This window comes from Octopus sinensis, linkage group LG9, assembly GCF_006345805.1.
Source record: "Octopus sinensis linkage group LG9, ASM634580v1, whole genome shotgun sequence".
In the NCBI taxonomy this organism is placed as follows: Eukaryota; Metazoa; Mollusca; class Cephalopoda; order Octopoda; family Octopodidae; genus Octopus; species Octopus sinensis.
In genome coordinates, this window is record NC_043005.1 from 25,773,345 (window position 1) to 25,792,859 (window position 19,515).

At 34.7% G+C, this 19,515-nt stretch overlaps 1 protein-coding gene across 1 annotated transcript in view; it reads right to left on the reverse strand.

Annotated features, from left to right (window-relative positions):
* Window positions 1-431: 431 nt before the first annotated feature.
* Window positions 432-19,515, reverse strand: part of LOC115215730 (sarcoplasmic calcium-binding proteins I, III, and IV-like) — a 77,051-nt gene continuing 57,967 nt past the window's right edge. Inside the window, exons 4-6 of the mRNA XM_029785022.2 lie at window positions 15,518-15,650; window positions 11,766-11,863; window positions 432-1,252 (exon numbers count right to left, since the gene is read on the reverse strand). Coding sequence (XP_029640882.1) covers window positions 1,139-1,252; window positions 11,766-11,863; window positions 15,518-15,650 — 345 coding nt within the window. The 3' untranslated portion in view covers window positions 432-1,138. The remainder of the gene's footprint in view (window positions 1,253-11,765; window positions 11,864-15,517; window positions 15,651-19,515) is intronic.

Consider the following 19,515-nt stretch of genomic DNA (forward strand, 5'->3'; position numbering starts at 1 on the left):
CCCTTTAAAGCAAGAATATAACGAGGAAAAGTAAGTTCATGAACAAAGAGAAAGGATTTGTAGTTGAACATCTTAAAAAATATCTAGGTAGATACATGTCAGACGTTTTGTCCCTAACCTGGGTGTCTAGCGATCATGTAATGATATTTTAAAATTTGTATGTATATGTGTATACATGCATATATATATATATGTATGTATATATATGTATGTATGTATATATGTATATATGTATGCATGTATGTATGTATGTGTGTATGTATGTATATATATATATATATATATATATATATATATATATGTCTAACTACCTATATATGCACATGCATATACGTGTGATGCGCCTGTATATATATATATATATATATATATAATGTTTGTATATATGTATGCATGTGTTAGTGGAGTATTTATGTGTATATGTTTCTCTGTTAGTGTGCTCGCATGTGTGTGTGTGTGTGTAAATACGCGTGGGAATGTAGATGTGCGTGCTAGTTCACGTGTGCGTGTATGCGTGTTTGATTATTTCATGCAATCAATTAATTGATTAATTTGAATATAATAATATAATAGAATAAATGCGAGTAAATGAACATTAAAATATTAATGACATCCGATATACACTGTTATTAAATTTGTTGAAAATAATGGAATGGATACACAATTATTAAAGACGTTTTAAGTACAATTCTTCATAAGAGTTTTGATAAAATTTTAATATTCATTTTAGTTATTATAATTACTATTAATACTTTTTATTGTATTATTATTTTTATCATTATTACGGTTTTTGTTTTTCTTGTTATTTTTATTTTAATCATTATTATTATTGTTGTAATAGTTCTTAAAATATTACAATCATCGACATTATGATGATTTTAAAATTATTAAGATCACTATCATTATTATTATTATTATAGCTATTTTTTAAATAGATATGACTGCTAGCATTTAGATTGCTAGTTATAATAGCGTTATTGAGATAAGATTTCTGTAAGATTTTGATGATTTTTATAATAATTATAATTAATATTTATTTTAATATTTATTTGTTCATTTTGATATATTTGTTTCTTGTGTCATTTTTTTTTTAAAGTTTCGCTCTGTATTTAAAGGAAGTAAAAATAAGAGGTTGCTATTAAAAGCTTGGTGTTCCAAACAGATAATTTCCCTTGGCATTACGATCGTTTGAGATGAAATACTCAGTCCAAAGTCGTTTGAATATATCCCTCGTCACCATTGTCTTGCCGCCCTGGAAAGAGAGAACAAAATATTAGAGTCTTAGAGGAGAAATATTGCAAAATATCTTACAGAATTTGTAGGCGTAAATAATTTACAAAAAATATTTGATGTTACGTAAATAAATTATTCGGCAAAATGAAGAGGGACTGTTTTCATCTCCCCGTCAAGAAGAAATGCTTTGCCCATGGCTCGTTTTAGGATGTTTTGACACTGGTGAAAAAAAAGGAAAGAGAGAGAGAGATAGCGAGAGAGAGAAAGTGAAAGAGAGAGAGAGAGAGAGAGAGAGAGAGAGAGAGAGAGAGAGCAAGGGAATGAGATAAAGGGAGAGAGATGAAGTTATTTTCAAGACCGAAGCATCTTAAATTACCAACTAAAGAATCATTAACGGCAGGTGAAGGTCTTAAACAGATCGTTGTATTAAGCATACAGCCCAATCAGGTAACAAATGGATTTGAACTCCAACACTTTAATGATTTCGTCAGTCTTCCTTAGACTGGTACATATCTATTTCAGAATGATAAAAGACAATCTTAACCTTTGTAGAATTTGAACACAATATGCACGGTGTTGGAATAACCGCAGCAAAGCCTTATGGGAAGTAATGCGGTTTTATTTATATTTTATGTTACACTGACGGTATTGCCTTTGAGTGGAAGTCGATAAATTTAAGTACCAATCAATTACTGTGGTTAATGTACTCGATTTGTACCCATCCATCAAAATTCATAGTTTAAGACGCAGCAATGGATTGGGGTCCCTTTCAGAGAGACTGTTGCACCTCGTTCTCTTACACACCAGGGAAAACGTGTGTCGAACATAATGTGTCCTAGAGCTAAAGAAGTAGTTGAATCACTGAAAGGACTGCTCAAATAGACTTCTGAACAAAAGCGTTACAACAGAGACTATCTGTTTGAAACGACTATCTGAGGCTTTAATTGCCGGCATATTCTTGTGTTTTAAAAAGGCTTTCTAAGAATTCGTCTATTATTTTTAGCTAGGCATCATTTGAAGCATTGTCCTGTGTTTTATTTCAAATATGAGTTCTCGTCCTTTTGGAATGATGAGAAACCTTACTCGAATATCAATATTTTACCAAGGATTCGACCAATTTCGCAGCTCTCTCTTAAATGCAGCTCTTGCAAAACATAGAAATCATTATTAAATGCAAATCTAGTGTAGTAAATAACGGAACAGGTAAGACACTGGACCACAGACCTTAGTATATTTATTTTGTGACTTCAAACACAATAGGGCTTACATATGCAGAACTCTCATATTTTTAAAAGGATAAACAATCTAATACAGTCGGATATAAGCTTTGAATTAATTAAATATATCTTCCTATACACTCCGACTTTTTATTTTGGAAGTCTTTATAAAATAGACATCTAAGGTGGCAACGTATCAGAATAGCTGAATAGGAAGGTATTAGATCCACTGCTTTGACTCACATGGTTTTATCTTTTGCCACAGTCGAACCAATTCTACTATATGGCTCAGAAACTTGGACGTTATCAAAGAAGCTTCAGAGGCGGATGGATGGAACTTACACTCGCCTCCTTATGAGAGCTCAAATCCCTCGTGGAAGCGTCATCCAACCAAAGTACAAATATATGGGAAACTACCACCTGTATCATCTCTTGTGAAAGGTAGAAGAGTCCAGTTTGCTGGACATTGTTGTAGAGCTGAAAACGAGGCAATTTTTACTCTTCTCCTCTGGAATTCATCTGCTCACAATACCAGAGGGCGCACGCTCTCCTACACTGATTTAATCGCCAGGGATACAGGCATCCAGCAACAAGACCTCCATAATGCTATGATGGACCGGGAAGTCTGGCGTAGCATAGTAAATTCCATTGTCTCGACCACGGTCGAACAATGATGAATGATGATTTATCTTTTGTTCTCTGGGTTTGAAATTTGCTAGGGTCAAGTGTATTTTATTATTTACCTGTCGTCAATAAAATATCTGCCATCGAGGTTTATCAAGACAATCACTTTAATGCCTATATATTTTAGTTACTAAATGCTTTCATTTTGTGCCCAAGAAACTTATACTACACACACACGCACACATAAACACACACATGCACACAAAAGCACACATGCATATAAGCACATACACACATAAATATACATACATATGCAACAGTTTTACTATTTTACTGCTTCTAACCAATTGGAATGGTGTCGTAAAATTTTATATGTGGACTTGTATTGAAAATATTCCAGTATAGGATTAACTGTTACCTTTGTTAGCGATACTAGATATATATTTAAATTGTAACCATTATTATCTCCGAAATATTGTAACTATTTTTGAATTGCACTGTATATCTGTTGACTACTCTGAGATATTTTTATAAGTCAAATACCTTGACTGCTAGAGTTAAGGCCAGACAGTTGGCGTATTGGCGATAGCGTTGTACCGGAAACATGTGCCCACGACTGCCCTCCTATCTCCAGACAAAAACAAACTTAATTGCTTTTCAATTCCGGATTATTCTTGAATCTTGTCATTAAGCCCTCTTCTCAAATGGCGCTGGTCTTCATTATGATATATCCTCTTGTAGCGGAAATAACGTCAATAAATCATGAATTTATGCTATATGGCATTTGATATACCTGTATTTGTGTATGTTAAACTAAACGTAAACGGATCTATCTTGATATGTATAAAATAATGTATTTATTATAAATGCATGTGTTTCTATCGTTTCTCTTTAAGAACTAGCTAAGTTCTGGCGAACAAAGCTAAGCTTGGAGGCTTCCACCACTAACCATTTCATTTCCTTCTTCATACGGTTAGAGCTACCATTCTATGTTTGATGGTAGTTTCTTATCCGTTGACCCTTTAAGACCAGCACCTTTCTCTTCGTAATGTTAACTAAGGACACACATTTACATGCACTTTGGCCAGATGTACACTTTGCGAATAACTAACTCTTTTTTTCTCCCATCAGTCTCGAAGACACTAAAAAGGCTTTTGCTAAGACTGAATAATTAAGAAAATGTGGAATTTTTAGTGTCGTTGACTTTGGCAATGAGATGAACGCCTAAACAAAACTCACTGACGTCACACGAGCATAGAGACTACGAATTCCTTTCCTGGTTAGATGTCTATCATCAGTTTTTCGTTAATGCGTCGATTAATATCAGTTTTGAAGTAAATAAACGCACTTGATTTAATTTATTCTATAATGAAATCAAAATATTTTATTAAATGTTAATTAAATTTATTTTATTAAATTTCATCAGCAGTTTTACAGAAATAAACTGAATATATTATGACCTCACTCGCATCGCTAAATAAATATACACTGTCTACACCTCTTTGAAATAAACCCCAATACACATACGCATACAAGCGTATCCACACATACATATATCCACAGGCACACACAAGCATAAATGTATGAGTGGATATATAAACTCATATGAATACAACATTCCTTATATATATATATATAGATATACGTGCGCGTGTGAGTGTGTGCGTGTGTATGTATGGGTGTGTCACTGCGTGTGTGTGTATGTATATATGTATATATTTCTGAATTCGTATGTATTTGTGTGTGTGCGATTTGTCAATGATAATTGTGATAATTTAGTTAATTTTCCGAAAAATAAATTATATATAATCTTTCAGCGAAATAAATGAAGTAAAATGGAAGCAAATTTTGATCATTTAACCTCAAAGGATTTCAAAGACAGATGAAACTTCATCAATCAAGGTGTTAATTCAATATAGTATGAAACTAATTAATAAATAAATAGAAGGTGCTGAGTGAGTGTTACAGATTAGTTCTTGCAGACACGGGTTTTGTAAATGTTTTCAACATTATCAGAATAATTAGCACTTAGAGAGTCGAAACTTAAGTGTAATCCAGCGATGAAATGGTTGACTCATTGTATATTAGTAATCTTCTATGAACTCACTCGCCATGATGGGAAGAAACCAAATCAAATTTAAGCTACATCTTGCAGTTAAAAATGGAAAGACATATTCGCTTATGTAGTGGTCTAGATGCACAATGTCCGTAGAAAGAGAAGGATGCAGCGTTTTTGTTTGTAAATTTGTTCATTTGGAGATAATCTGATGCTAAATCACCGCTACCATCACCACTACCGTCACAAAAACAATAGCGTATGTTTCCAAGTGCTAACATCTGCCCACTGTACAGACGTAACTGCCCAGGCATAAATCGCTTAGAGGTGAAATTGAAAGACATTAATATTTTGAACTAGGCAAATATGCATTCAAAAGAATAACTTGTTTTTGCAGTGACACTAGTGTTGACAATACTGAATAATATTCCTCAAATTACACCGTAGTGCAGAAACGATTAGCTCAGATTTTCCTAAAAGCATTAAATAGATGAGATGGTGATCATAGCTTGAATAGCTTTAATCATGGGTCTGTTAGATAAAGAAGGATTTAGGATTACGCATCAACATCACTTGCAACAGTCACCGAGTTTTCAGCGACCCATCAGTGTTCCCAGCAACAACCATTATAATGATTTCCATCGTGGACTTACTTGTAAGCAGACATATTGGCGCTTGTGAAGCAGACGATTTCCTTTTTGAGTTAAAACAAGAGATTATATTCAATGTAACAGCCAAACAGCTGAGTAGTTTTAATGGTCTATAATTTCTGTTGCAATAGGTGCTGCATTGTGATAAATTTAGATATTAATAGGACATTAATTGAATAAGTAACAATCAACAACGGAGTCGTTTTAATTTACCGTAACCTCTATTTCTATAGGTGTTACATTGTGACAAATACAGTTATTATTGATGGGGAACTTCTCAGAAATAATAATTATTATTGGGATGTTGGCAACCGTCCATTGCAATCTATCATCTGAGAAATTATTCAGCGGAATATCTAACGCAGCCTTATGTAGGGAGATGGTTAATGGAGAACATTAGGAGCGTTAACGCTGTTTGAAAGCAACGCGAATTTGTCGGTCGATAGACAACATAATTTATAACGTAGAGAATGGATCCGATTATCAATCAAATTTATCGTTACATTTGGCCCACTGCTTTCCACTGGACATGAAGAACGGGTAGACATTCCCTGCGTAATGAGTATGGGCGCCGTTAAAGGGCCTTAACAGTAAGATTTACCTTTTTTATCAAAACCTCGACTTCCTCGATTTTCATTTGAAGCGGAAGATGGAAAGGAGAACTGAGGGAGAGAGAGAAGGGGGGATATACAGGCTGGTAGACAGACAGAATGAAAAAGAAGAGGAATGAGGAAATAGAAAGAGAGCTGCAGCTTTCTAGTGAATGTATGAAGTGTGGATGAGAATGGCGAAACAGACATGGTTAAATGTCTTACTCTAACAGGGTTTAGGCTTCTGAGAAAATCTGGGAGAATGCATTCAAGTTGGATAAGTAAAGATAATCCAGGGGGTTTTTTGGGGCACCACCGAATAACTATTTGGTTGGCCGAAGCGAAAGGATTTCAGTACGAGGAGGACTGAAGCAACAATAAGCTCTTATATCCTGTAAACTGTGTATAGTTTAAATCTCATGTCTTCTTTATTTTCTCTTCAGCCAAGTCCATCCCCTACAGAACTTGTACTTTCTGTAATATTCTTCCTCAGTCACCTCAATTATGCTAAATAGAAACAATCATTCTTATTGTTTAATTGTCGATCAAAATTCGTCGAATAAAATAGTACCATTTCTTCCGACCTCTTCCATTCCGAGTTTGATATTGCCGTTCATCCTTTCGGGGTCGATAAAATAAGTTCCAGTCGAGAACTGGGGGTCGATGCAATCGACATACCCTTTCCCCACAAAGTGCTGACGTTCTACCAAATTTTGAAATTGTAATTATATTTTGCAGTTGTTGTCTTTGTTGTGTGTGCGTGGCCAGAGATATGGCTTATCTCACTACAAAGATTACATATTATTCGAATAGAAACTTAAGAATAAAACTATTTCGTTTCAGTTTTTTTTTTTTTCACATATCACTCCCAGCAGAGAGATAAGCTAGCTATAGCGTATCTGGAAACATTAAGCAAACGTTTGCTGTGATTGCATTCAACTAAGTTTTTCTATTAAGAAGAAAAAATAACAGCCGCCGACAATTTTAATTGAAAGAAGCTGCAGAGAAAATTAACGATAATAGTTGATTTGATTACACAGGACGTCGTAAATATTTCAAAATAAAACAAAATTATGAAGTTTTGACAGAAAACACATTAACTTGAAAATTTACAGTGATAAAACATACAACAATGACAGCAAAAACAATAACGCCTGCACGCAAACAAAACGGCGTGAAAATGTAATGTTTCCTCATTCAGCCGGTCCATCAACAATGGGTAAGTTCTGGACATTATTTAAACGATCAAAAAGAAATTTGCTTTGCAAGAGTGACAGACCTAACACCAGCAGGTCTTCAACAGAGGTCTTTCCAGCGAGATAGAGAAGAAGAAGAAGAAAAAGAAGAAGAAGAAGAAGAAGAAGAAGAAGAAGAAGAAGAAGAAGAAGAAGAAGAAGAAGAAGAAGAAGAAGAAGAAGAAGAAGAAGAAGAAGAAGAAGAAGAAGAAGAAGAAGAAGAAGAAGAAGAAGAAGAAGAAGATAAAGAAGGTCCAATATGTATCTTGGAAAAGTATTTTCCTGGCTAATGATTTGCTCTGAGACTCTGTTGAAACTGAAGAAATTACAACATAGAAGACACTGATCAAACAAAAGTTGCTGACTGCTCTTTTTTTTTATGATTCCGTATCAAGATTTTCGGCACTCCGACCTGGTCATTGACACAGTTTCAGTGCAAAGTAATTGTACCAGAGACCATATCGCAGTTGGTGTGGCGTAAATTTTGGCACCCAAAAATAAATGTTTAAGTTCAAGTTAAGTATGTGTGTGTGTGTGTGTGTGTGTGTTTTAATGGCTAATATGAGACATCCGCATTTTAATTGGTTATTTGTATCAGTATTACCAAAAGTGAGGTGCATTCCTGATGCCCTCAAAAGAAAGATTAAATGTAATCCTGGTTGATACCAGACACGATGGTTTTTGCTTTTCATTTGGGAAGATTTACTCTATCGTTATGGAAAAGTATTACAACTGAGAGCGGAACGAAACGCCAAACTAAGCTGAGGCGTCATATAGCAACTCATACACTACTACTGCAAAACTTTGGTCGACGCAGTACTAAAGTTACTGACAATGATACTTGAAATAGCCATTATTTCTTTGAATGCCATCTTTGGGACACAAATCGCGAAAAATTGTAAGTGCAAAGAAAATAACTATCAGTGTTCGAGGGCGATCTATTTTGGCCACAAGAATCCTAGTGTCTTTCCAAACACCCTTTTTTTAATGTGACAATGCTCTTATTGAGGGATGGGTTACTCGACCTGAAGAAAATTCAAACTGGGCCCCACCTGCAAGCTCATGTGCTGTTTATCTTGATATGATATCACCATGTCGTCCACATATGGTTGTGATGTATGCGCCTAGTGTACCCTTATAAGACGGGTAGTCATGATGGGTATACTGGGCTTCGTATATTTTACCCCAGTGTCACTTTGATGGTATGCACTGCTCTCCCATTCAATATTAATTACAATAATGATAATAATAACAATAATAATAATAATAATAATAATTATTATTATTATTATTATTATTATTATTATTATTATTATTAGTAGTAGTAGTAGTAGTAGTAGTAGTAGTAGTAGTAGTAGTAGTAGTAGTTTAATTGGCTGTTCCGAGTTAGAAAATAATTGAGTACGACAGATTGAAGGCAACGAAAGATACAAAAACGTGAGTTCATTTTAAATCTTTGGATATTCAGTGCATTTGTACTTGAAAGGTGTTATCTGACGCAATGGAGGATCTAATTTGAAGTTAGCGAAATGCACTCTGCGTCGAAATTTCTTACCGTTCACACAGCTATATTAATGCCATGAGACCAACTAATCAATAATTTGACAGGGAACGTTTTTCTCTCTTTCGAGATTTTCTTCAAACACTTACTAAACGCAAAGTGAATAAATAGTTTTCAACACACACACACACACACACACACACACACACACACACACACACACACACACACACACACACACATACATACATACATACATACATACATACATACATACATACATATATATATATATATATATATATATATATATATATATATATATTATATATAACGTATAAGTTAGAGGTGTTAAACTCGCTAAGGGATAGAAGTATCCCGAGGCACTCCTGGTGATTACCTCTGTAAATATGGTCTTTGGTATAAATTATACGGCAGCAGGTAATTTAAAGAGGTAAACCATAGTTTAACGTATATATAGATCAACAGAAAATGGAAGAAAAATAACAAATAAAAGTGTATGTTTGGTGCTAAAAATCCTTGCTTGACTAATTAAATAATGGCTTTTTAGCACCAAAGATACGCTTCTATTTGTTTTTCCGCCATGTACTTTATGACTGTATGTTTTACAAGCTACATATATAAGCGTAAGCATATACACGCCTGCACGCATGCGCACACACACACACAATTCCATGCACACATATATAGGTAATTTTCATAGATCTCGAAAGGATGATGGCTGACAGGTAAAATCGCCCTTGCCAGCATTTGAACTCAGATAACCGGATCATAGTGCGAGACATTGTATCTGATGCTGTAATGACTACCGTCTCACGGATCGACTGATCTTAATGTGATTGCTTAAATCAACGTCCGTGAGGGAAGGAAATTGTATGTGCACAAGCATGATAAATAAAGTTTAGCTCTCTCTGTCTTTATCATTATCTCGTCCTCTCTCTAACTCTCACTTTCTATCTATCTGTCTGTATATCTGCCTCTCTCTTTCTTTCTCAGTCTTTCTCTTTCTCTTTTTCTCTCTTAATCTTGTAACTTGTACACTGTAAAACTAAATAACAAGAAAAAACAGAGGGCAACCACCGGATAAAAATAAAGATAAAGAGTAAAGAATGTTCAATGCACAAAATGGAAGACAGACACAAGGAGTTCTGGCAATAAGACAAAACCTAAAACTATTCTAAAAGTGGCTTTTGGACAGTTGCAGCACACAAATATACAGCCCAGCTTTATTTCATGAATGTTTATTCATTAAAACTTCTCATCTTCCTTTTAAACATTAAAACTCGAACTGTTCAAAATCTGAGTTTTAGATACTCTTTAAGCTTTTGGGAGAAAGAAATTAGCAATACTACTATGGCAATCCCTCAAGGTCGAGGATGATGGTCTTCGCGCAAATTTATTGGTGAGTCCGCAGATGACTGATAAGACCAATTCTTGCTCGAAAAGATCGGTCACAGTGCGGACATCTAGTGACGGAAGGGAGAGTCGCGCGTGGTTGTTGTTGGTGCTCCTTCCATCGTCGTCTTTTCTCCTCCAGCTCTGCAGACCTTTTCGACTCGAAGTTCGCCGTTCCCTCATGGAAGGTGGTTTTCCAGAGTGGTCTGTTTTTTGCCGTTTCCTCCCAGTTGGTGAAGTCAATGTCACACTTTTTGAGGTTCGATTTCAGGGAGTCCTTGTAGCGTTTCTTCTGGCCTCCTTTTGTACGCTTGCCGTCTTTGAGTTGGGAGTAGAAGATCTGTTTGGGAAGTCGTTCGTCAGTCATTCTAACCACGTGGCCGCTCCATCTTAGTATAGTTGGTGATTTTTTTTAAATTCTTAACTACAAGAACGAATGATCTTGTCGTTTTGTTGACTGAAGTTCTTAAAGATTGAATTATATTTTGAGAGTGTAAGAGTACCACAAATACGTACTCTTAATATACTTCTTACGAACGTTCATGGCAACGAAGCATGTGATAAGGGTTGTTCTCTGTATTAATGGTAAAGCCTGTGGCAAACACCTTATCAAAGAACAGACCCAACGTTTTCTCTGAGTGTCGTAAAGGCGACTGCAAGACGGTGAGATAGGACTTGCAGTCCGACCTCGAAAAATCCCCCGCCAGTAAAGTCTACCAAATGCAGATTCATGGGCCGGAGGATTATTGCTTGAGTAGTGATAAAGCTTTATCCACCAGGAGTAGGGAATCACCGGAAAATGCTGTTCAGAGCTCATGTCGCCATATATATATATATATATATATATCACTGTGATCACCGTGACCGATCAGGCTATCAGATGTTGCTATACATCCCTAGTCACAATGCGCTTCGCATTGCTTTGCCTTCAAATAACGCCACCCCGCTGGCTAAGCGAGCAGGCCGACAGAAGAAAGAGTGAGAGAAAGATGCGGCGAAAGAGTACAGCAGAGATCGCCACCACCCCCTGCCGGAGCCTCGTGGAGCTTTAGGTGTTTTTGCTCAATAAACACTCACAACGCCCGGTCTGGGAATCGAAAACGCGATCCTTCTAACCATTGCGCCTCCACATATATATATTTATGTATGTATGTATATATGTATATATGTATACTCACAAGGAGAAAGAGGAAATCAGTAGTAAAAGACACAAATAAAAGATTATACAAAAAGTTGTACTTACATCAGAGAGAGTATCAAATGCAGCCTCGCAGTCAGACTTGAGAATACCGTATGATGTGTACACGGTACTATACTCATGTCTATCAATAATATTGTCGCCTGTAAAGAGATCAAATGGTTTATGTGAGATCGATGAAAAGATATCTTAGTAAGGAACATGTAGCATTGATGCAAAATCAGATATGTGTACGCATCTACATATGAGCAATATAACTGAATATCTTATGAATTTCAAGTTGTAGTCACGTGAAAAGGTTTTCACAAAAGTATGAAATATATGTAAAATATCTTTCAATGAATACAAGTTCTTTTCAGTGTCGTATATATAGAGAGATGGTGAACGACTGTGGCGAGCGTATATTTTATGTACGATAACGCTCGAATAATGTAAACCATGAAAAGGGGGACCTCGCATTATGTAGAATATGAAATTTAATTTTGCAAGTAAAACGTTGACTGAGACATAGAGGTTTCAAAAGGACCCTCTTTCTGAGAGAGTCCGACATGAGAGGTCGATGACGAAACATCTACGTCATTGGTTAATCTTTCTTACGAACCCATATTCTTAAACATACACATACATAAATACATACATACACACACGCACACATATATAAATATATATATGTATGTATTATATATATGCATACACACACATAAACACACACACAAATGTATATATCTAATCAAAATAAGCAACAGGATATTAAGTAGTAATATATAAAAATTTCATAATGAGATAAAAATCCAAGGCTGTGAAATATTTCAGAAGATTTATAAATAGAAGGTCTTACAGCCGTTTCAGCGATATTTTATGTATCCCTTCATCGGAGACGGTGTGAGAAAATAGTTAAGCAATAGTTTGGACTTCTCATTCGCATACATGGAGCTTAACTACAAAGCTTAACTCGAACATGGAGCTTAACTACAAAGCACTTACTCATCATTACCTGACACATTTGGGGTCTTATTGACGCCCTCACCTCTCATAACCCCTCTTTCTCACTCTCTTTTTTTTTCACACTCTCTGTTTTTATCTCTGGAAAATTAAGCTTTTTAAAACCAGAAAGGAGAAAGCGAATTCGAAGACCACAGATACACTCCATCATTGGAACTGTAAGAATCTGTAAAACTTTCCAGGAGTTTATCATTTAAATATATATGAACATGTCGAGATATGTAACTATATGCATGAGGATACATACATAAGGCAAAACATACAAATCTGCATATATACAAGCATGCATACATACATACATACATACATACATACATACACACATACATACATACATACATACATACATACATACATACATAAATACATACATACATACATACATACAAAAGTACGCTGTTGTTGTGAATTGCAATGAAGGAGCCTTGAATCTAGGTTAGAAACCAGCTCTTTCGCTATTAGAAAGAAATCTTGAAATAAAACCGAATGACATACAGATATATATATATATATATATATATATACATACAACATACATACATACATACGTAATACACATAATACATATAGGCATGCTTGCATGCATGCACACTCATACATACACGCACAGATACAAATAAGTATGTTTGTAAGTTTTCTGTGTATATGTGTATTTTTGTGTATCTGTGTGTGTGTTTGTGCGTGTGCGTGTGTGTGTGTGAGTGCGTGTCGATGCGTGTCTTTCTCACATATAAACAACGGCGAGAAAACAGAAATACGGGCGTTTTAGGAGCGAAGTCTCTTGAGATATTTATGTTTCAATTGAATGAAGCTACTCCCTTGTCACTCGCACTTTCATAATCGCTGTCGACCAGTGATTGTTTCGTGAGAAACCTGTAACCAATATGGCTATTGATCACCAATTCCAATATAATAAATAAAACTCGATCCATTCTCCACGAGACACTAGATTTGTACCTTAGGGACGAAACCCTTTTTCACTGATAGTAGTTTACAGCTGCTTGCACATGACCTATGTGAAATATAAATATATACTAAGCGAATAGATAGATGCTGCGTCCGCCCTCAAATAACACAACACAGCTCTTACAACGCTCTGAAACTTTTAGATAATAGAAAAGAAGTCGTTTTGTGTAAGTTATCGATCTGTCCATCCAAACGTTTTCGTATTCATTATCGAAATTAAATCACTAACGACAGAGCAGTCACTTGTAAATTTATTTATTTGAGCAGCCAATCGTTGCAAAGATGTCGGACTTTAAAGCAAATACTTGAATATATTTTTCTCACAGATTCTTTAAGCCCCTCTCTTCTTTCTTGTTTTATTTTGTTCTTACTGTTTGTTGCTACCAGCGTCTTGATCTTATTTGATTTTATTTGATTTTGATTTTGTTTTCATATTGTTATCTCCGATAAGAATCTCACTTCTGTGTTATTTGTGTATTCCCGGACGGTGTTGCTTTGCATTATTATTATTATTATTATCATATATGTCTGTTCGTACTTGATGGTGAAGAAATGATTTAATTTAATAATAAATACAGGACGGAGAACCAAAGAAACAGCAACGACTGCAGCATCATCTCCATCAACGCCAACAAGAGCAACAACACCAACAAAGACAACAACAGTTTTAAAGGAAAAGGAACAAAAAAAACGCAATGGTGGCGACAGCAACAGCAGAAATAAACAACAACAACAACAACAATATTAAGGTCAACAACATCAAACAAATAAAATGAAAACACCAGCAGTGTACAAGCTATCGCCAAGAACCAGTGAAAGGAAATAATAAAAGCAAACGTAGTAAGTCAATGAAGAGGCTTTCATTTGAAACCTAATTCAGATAGAAATTGTAGATAATTCTCTTTTAAATGTACCCCCCAACCCAACAGAAACTCCAGATTGGAAACCATTTACTAAGACTCAAGTTAAATAACAGCATAACTGCAATATATTTTATGGATTTCAAATATCTTAAAGAAGTAACACGCTCTCATTGGAATATCATTATTTAGTTCATGCCACAGAAAATCTACAATCATTCTTCCACACACTAGTACATTTAAAAATACACACACACACAGACACATACACTTGCGTCAGAAATTAATTAGCACTTCTCAAATTTCTACATTAAATAGGTTAAATCAATTAACCTATGAGCTGTTCAAAACGTCTTACGCGATGAGAAAACTTAGTATGGTGTGATTTCGGTCCTTGCGAGGCGCTACCTATATCTATTAAACAAAGGAAGATTTGTCTGCATCCGCACTCCAAGTTGTTGTTGCACTGCTATGTCAACATCATAAGGCTGTAGACTCTCAAACTGCTCTGCAAACAAAGTTACGTCATCGTTCTGCGCAACAGTGAACTCGCAACAAAGCAATAGTTCGAGATATGGCCACTAGGTGACAGCACATACCTTGAGTGAAGAGCAAATCAAGGGTGCTAATTAATTTCTGACGGTAGTGTATATGTGTATATATATATATATATAAGTATAAATAGAGGTTATATATATATGTACACATATATACATACACACACACACACACACACACACACACACACACACACACACACACACACACACACACACACATACATATATATATTCCAGAGAACTGTCACCGATCAAAAGGCTAGTTTGTAAATTACACCCAGCTAACTGAGTGTGTCGATTGTGTGAAAGCAGAAAGAGTTTGAGAGACTGAAAGAAAATAGAGAATATAATAGATGTAGAGAGAGAGAGACTGCGATAAGTGAAGGAAAAATATTTGATGTATACCAACCTGAGGTGTCATTGACGTCAAACATAAAGTTCATATATTTAGTTAACCACTCAGGCAAACTTTCCCCCTTCTCGACGCTCTTCACACATTCGGTCCACATTCGCAGCCACTCGTCTTTCGTCACTTGTTCATCCTGCAAAAAATGGAAAGTAGAAAAACAAACGTAAATAGCGTAAACAAGTAAATAAAAGATCAGTTGACACACGAAAAGAATTATATATTAACGTTTTTTTTTTGTAAGAAATTGGCATTTTGAATATGTCGACAATGAACAGGACAGAAGAGTACGTTTTATTTTGTTTGGTTTGTTTTACTGACATAGTGATTGAAAAGTTGAAAGCGTTCGTGCGAATTTGACGGCGACTAAAACTTTAGAGCGAGATATATTCTTTTCTACTCTAGGCACAAGGCCCGACATTTTTTGTGGGAGGGGGCCAGTCAATTAGATCGACCCCAGTACGCCACTGGTACTTAATTTATCGACCCCGAAAGGATGGAACCAAAGTCGACCTCGACAGAGTTTGGACTCAGAACGTAAAGAAAGACGAAATACCACAAAGCATTTCACCCGGTGTGCTATCGTTTCTGCCAGCTCGCAGCCTTTAGACCGAGATATATTGATGCTTCAATGTGTGCAATAAAGAGGGCTCTGCTACGTTTTAATGTAGTCCTTCGGCAGGTAAAGTCTCACTCCGTAGCCTTCACAAAGGTTTCTGTCTTCCAAATACCACTCATAAAACTCTGCTATACAGGGTTTTGATTGAAGTTATTAACACGATGGAAAGTTGTATGGCGTCAAAACAAATAACCAATATCTGCGAGCGATACATTATTTACTATGAAAGAAATAAATTATAATGGCTTCCACTTTTAGCACAAGGCCAGTAGTTTAAAGGCAGTTGGATTCTGGCTACCGTTGAGCCCAGTACCTGATATTACATTATTGTATCTTGATTATTATATTATTTTATAGTCAAGTTTGATTTCGGCAGGATTGAAACTTACAACGTAAAGATCGGAGCAAATGGCTCACATTTCCTGACGCTCTAACGTTTCTGTTAGTTCGCAGATAATGGTTCCCAGTTTAAACACAGATATCAATTTTGAGTGGATGAGGAGTCGTCAGTATTCTTTATTCTTTTATTCTCATGTTCTTTTACTTGTTCCAGTCATTCGGTCCCAGGACTTATTCTTTGAAAGCCTAGTACTTATTCTATCGGTACCTTTTGCTGAACATACATACATATACATACAAGAACATACATATACATACATATATATATATACATATACATATATATATACATATATATATATAGAATGGTTGTATACTGTCAATCTAACAAGAACGTGACATTAGGGGGTTAGTGACAGTATACAACCCTACTGTCACGTTCTTGTTAGATGACAGTATACAACCATTCTATCGCCCCACCACCGTACATGTCTCTACGAGAGATTTAGAAATTCAATATATATATATATATATATATATATATATATATACGACGAGTTTCTCTCAGTCTCTTTCTACCAAATCCACTCACAAGGCTTTCGTCGGCCTGAGGCTGCAGTAAAAGACAACTGCCCAAGGTGCCAAGGTTATATATCAACATGCATCCATACACGCATACGCGCATAATTACATACACGCTTACACATCTCCATATCTATAATTGACTAAGATGGGGTTTGAACAAACACCATGATGCATTGCACCCGATGCTCTGACAACTTTGCTAATTCGACCTCTGAATACATATTTGCGTGTGTTTCAATGCGAAGGTGTATTTTATTTGCGCATAAGATTATGGCTGTAAATGATTCCATTTGTCAGAAAATAACCTTTTTTAAAAACCAATTACAATCTATCTATCAATCGACCGATCGATCTATATGTCTCCCTCGCCCTCTCTCTCTCTCTCTCTCTCTCTCTCTCTTTACACACACACACAAGTGCAAACAAGGGAGTCAGAGAAAGGCAGAATGCCACTTATATCTGAACACTACTATAGAAATATTCCTTTAAAAAAACTTTTCTTCTAATTTTTCTAAATTTAATTATTTAATAGTTACAGTTGAAAAGGTCTCAAAATGACCGAAACCGGTACTGAAATGTTCACTATAAAATTATTTTAGCATTTTCTATTTTTGACTTGTTTTTTCATATATATATATATATATATACATAGACATATGCACATACATATGTGAGTGCGTAACTGTGTGTGTACTTACTAAACTTATACACATGCATGCATACGCGTGTTCCTTCTGAATTCAAAATGAATTATAAAAAGAAATTATTTTTTCCTATTGAAATGCATAATCAAACTTTACCTTTCTTGTTTTTTCCAATTTTTTTATAGTAACTTAAACGATATAATGTAATTAATGGGCCCTTAATTATTTTGCACTGAAGAGATTCAATTTAATTGAGATGGCAGCTCCATATAGGAATATTAAGAAAATTATAGCTGAATCGTGAACACCAAATCGAATTAAATACATATATAACGATTATATAATATACTTCATTCCATTAAGTTCAAACTTGCTTCACTAACAAAATATAAAATATTAAATTTACTCAGAGCAAGACGATTCTCTCCATTACGATACGAAGAAGAAAACAGCCAATAAACGAAACAGAGGTCTATATATATATTATATATAGATATATATATATATATATACATATAGATACATATATGATATATATATTACAATATATATATATGCATTTATATCTTATAGATAGAGAGAGGAGAGAGTAATGTCTATATTTATAATCTATCTATCTATCTATCTCTCTATCTAATCTATCTATCTATAATATTATATATATATATATATACATTTATATATTAAGATATATATAATATTATATATATATATATATATATACCTATCTATTTCTCTCTCTCTCCTCATATCTATTATATATATATATATATATAGATATATATTACGCCAAGGATTACCACACGCCTCGTTTCTTGCACAATTTTCAGCATCAATTCACAACGAAGATTATTTATTCCATAGTGTTCTTTTCTTAGACTTCCATTTCAATTTTACAATGATTCATGTTTTCCATATCTTATTTAATGTCTTTCTTTAATCTTGTACAAATTCCGTCTTACTCTCTCTCATTATAATATCTCTCTACCTACAACCATCTAAATAGATTTAAAAAGAAAGTTATTTTACATTTTTAATCAGTATTATTAAGCAAGTACATATTAAGCAAATACATATTTTGTCTTGTATTCTGACCCTAATTCAACCATAAATATCGACTTCCTAATATATTGTAAAATATTATTTGATTAGATATTTATATGAATTTTTTGCTCATCTTTTACCGTATATTTTTATACTAACATTTGATATTTTTGTGTGCGCCTGTGTTGTTTTTGTTATTGTTGTTGTTGTTATTGTTGTTGTTGTTGTTGTTGTTGCTTGTTTTATTTGTTACTATTTTGAAATTATTTGTGGCTTCAGATATTGATTTTATTGTAGAGGTACATGTTTCCATCTATTGAAAATTGAAATGTACAGACAAGTACACGCAAGCACATATACAAACATACACATATAAAAATGTATTTGTATGAATGAATACATACATACATATCTTTACCTTTTTTTTATCTTTTATCTTTTACTTGTTTCAGTCATTTGACTGCGGCCATGCTGGAGCACCGCCTTTAGTCGAGCAAATCGACCCCAGGACTTATTCTTTGTAAGCCCAGTACTTATCTATCGGTCTCTTTTTGCCGAACCGCTAAGTGACGGGGACGAAAACACACCAGCATCGGTTGTCAAGCAATGCTAGGGGGACAAACACACCCACACATACACATATATATATATATATATATATATATATATATATATATATATATATATATATATATATATATATATATATATATATATATATATACATATATACGACAGACTTCTTTCAGTTTCCGTCTACCAAATTCACT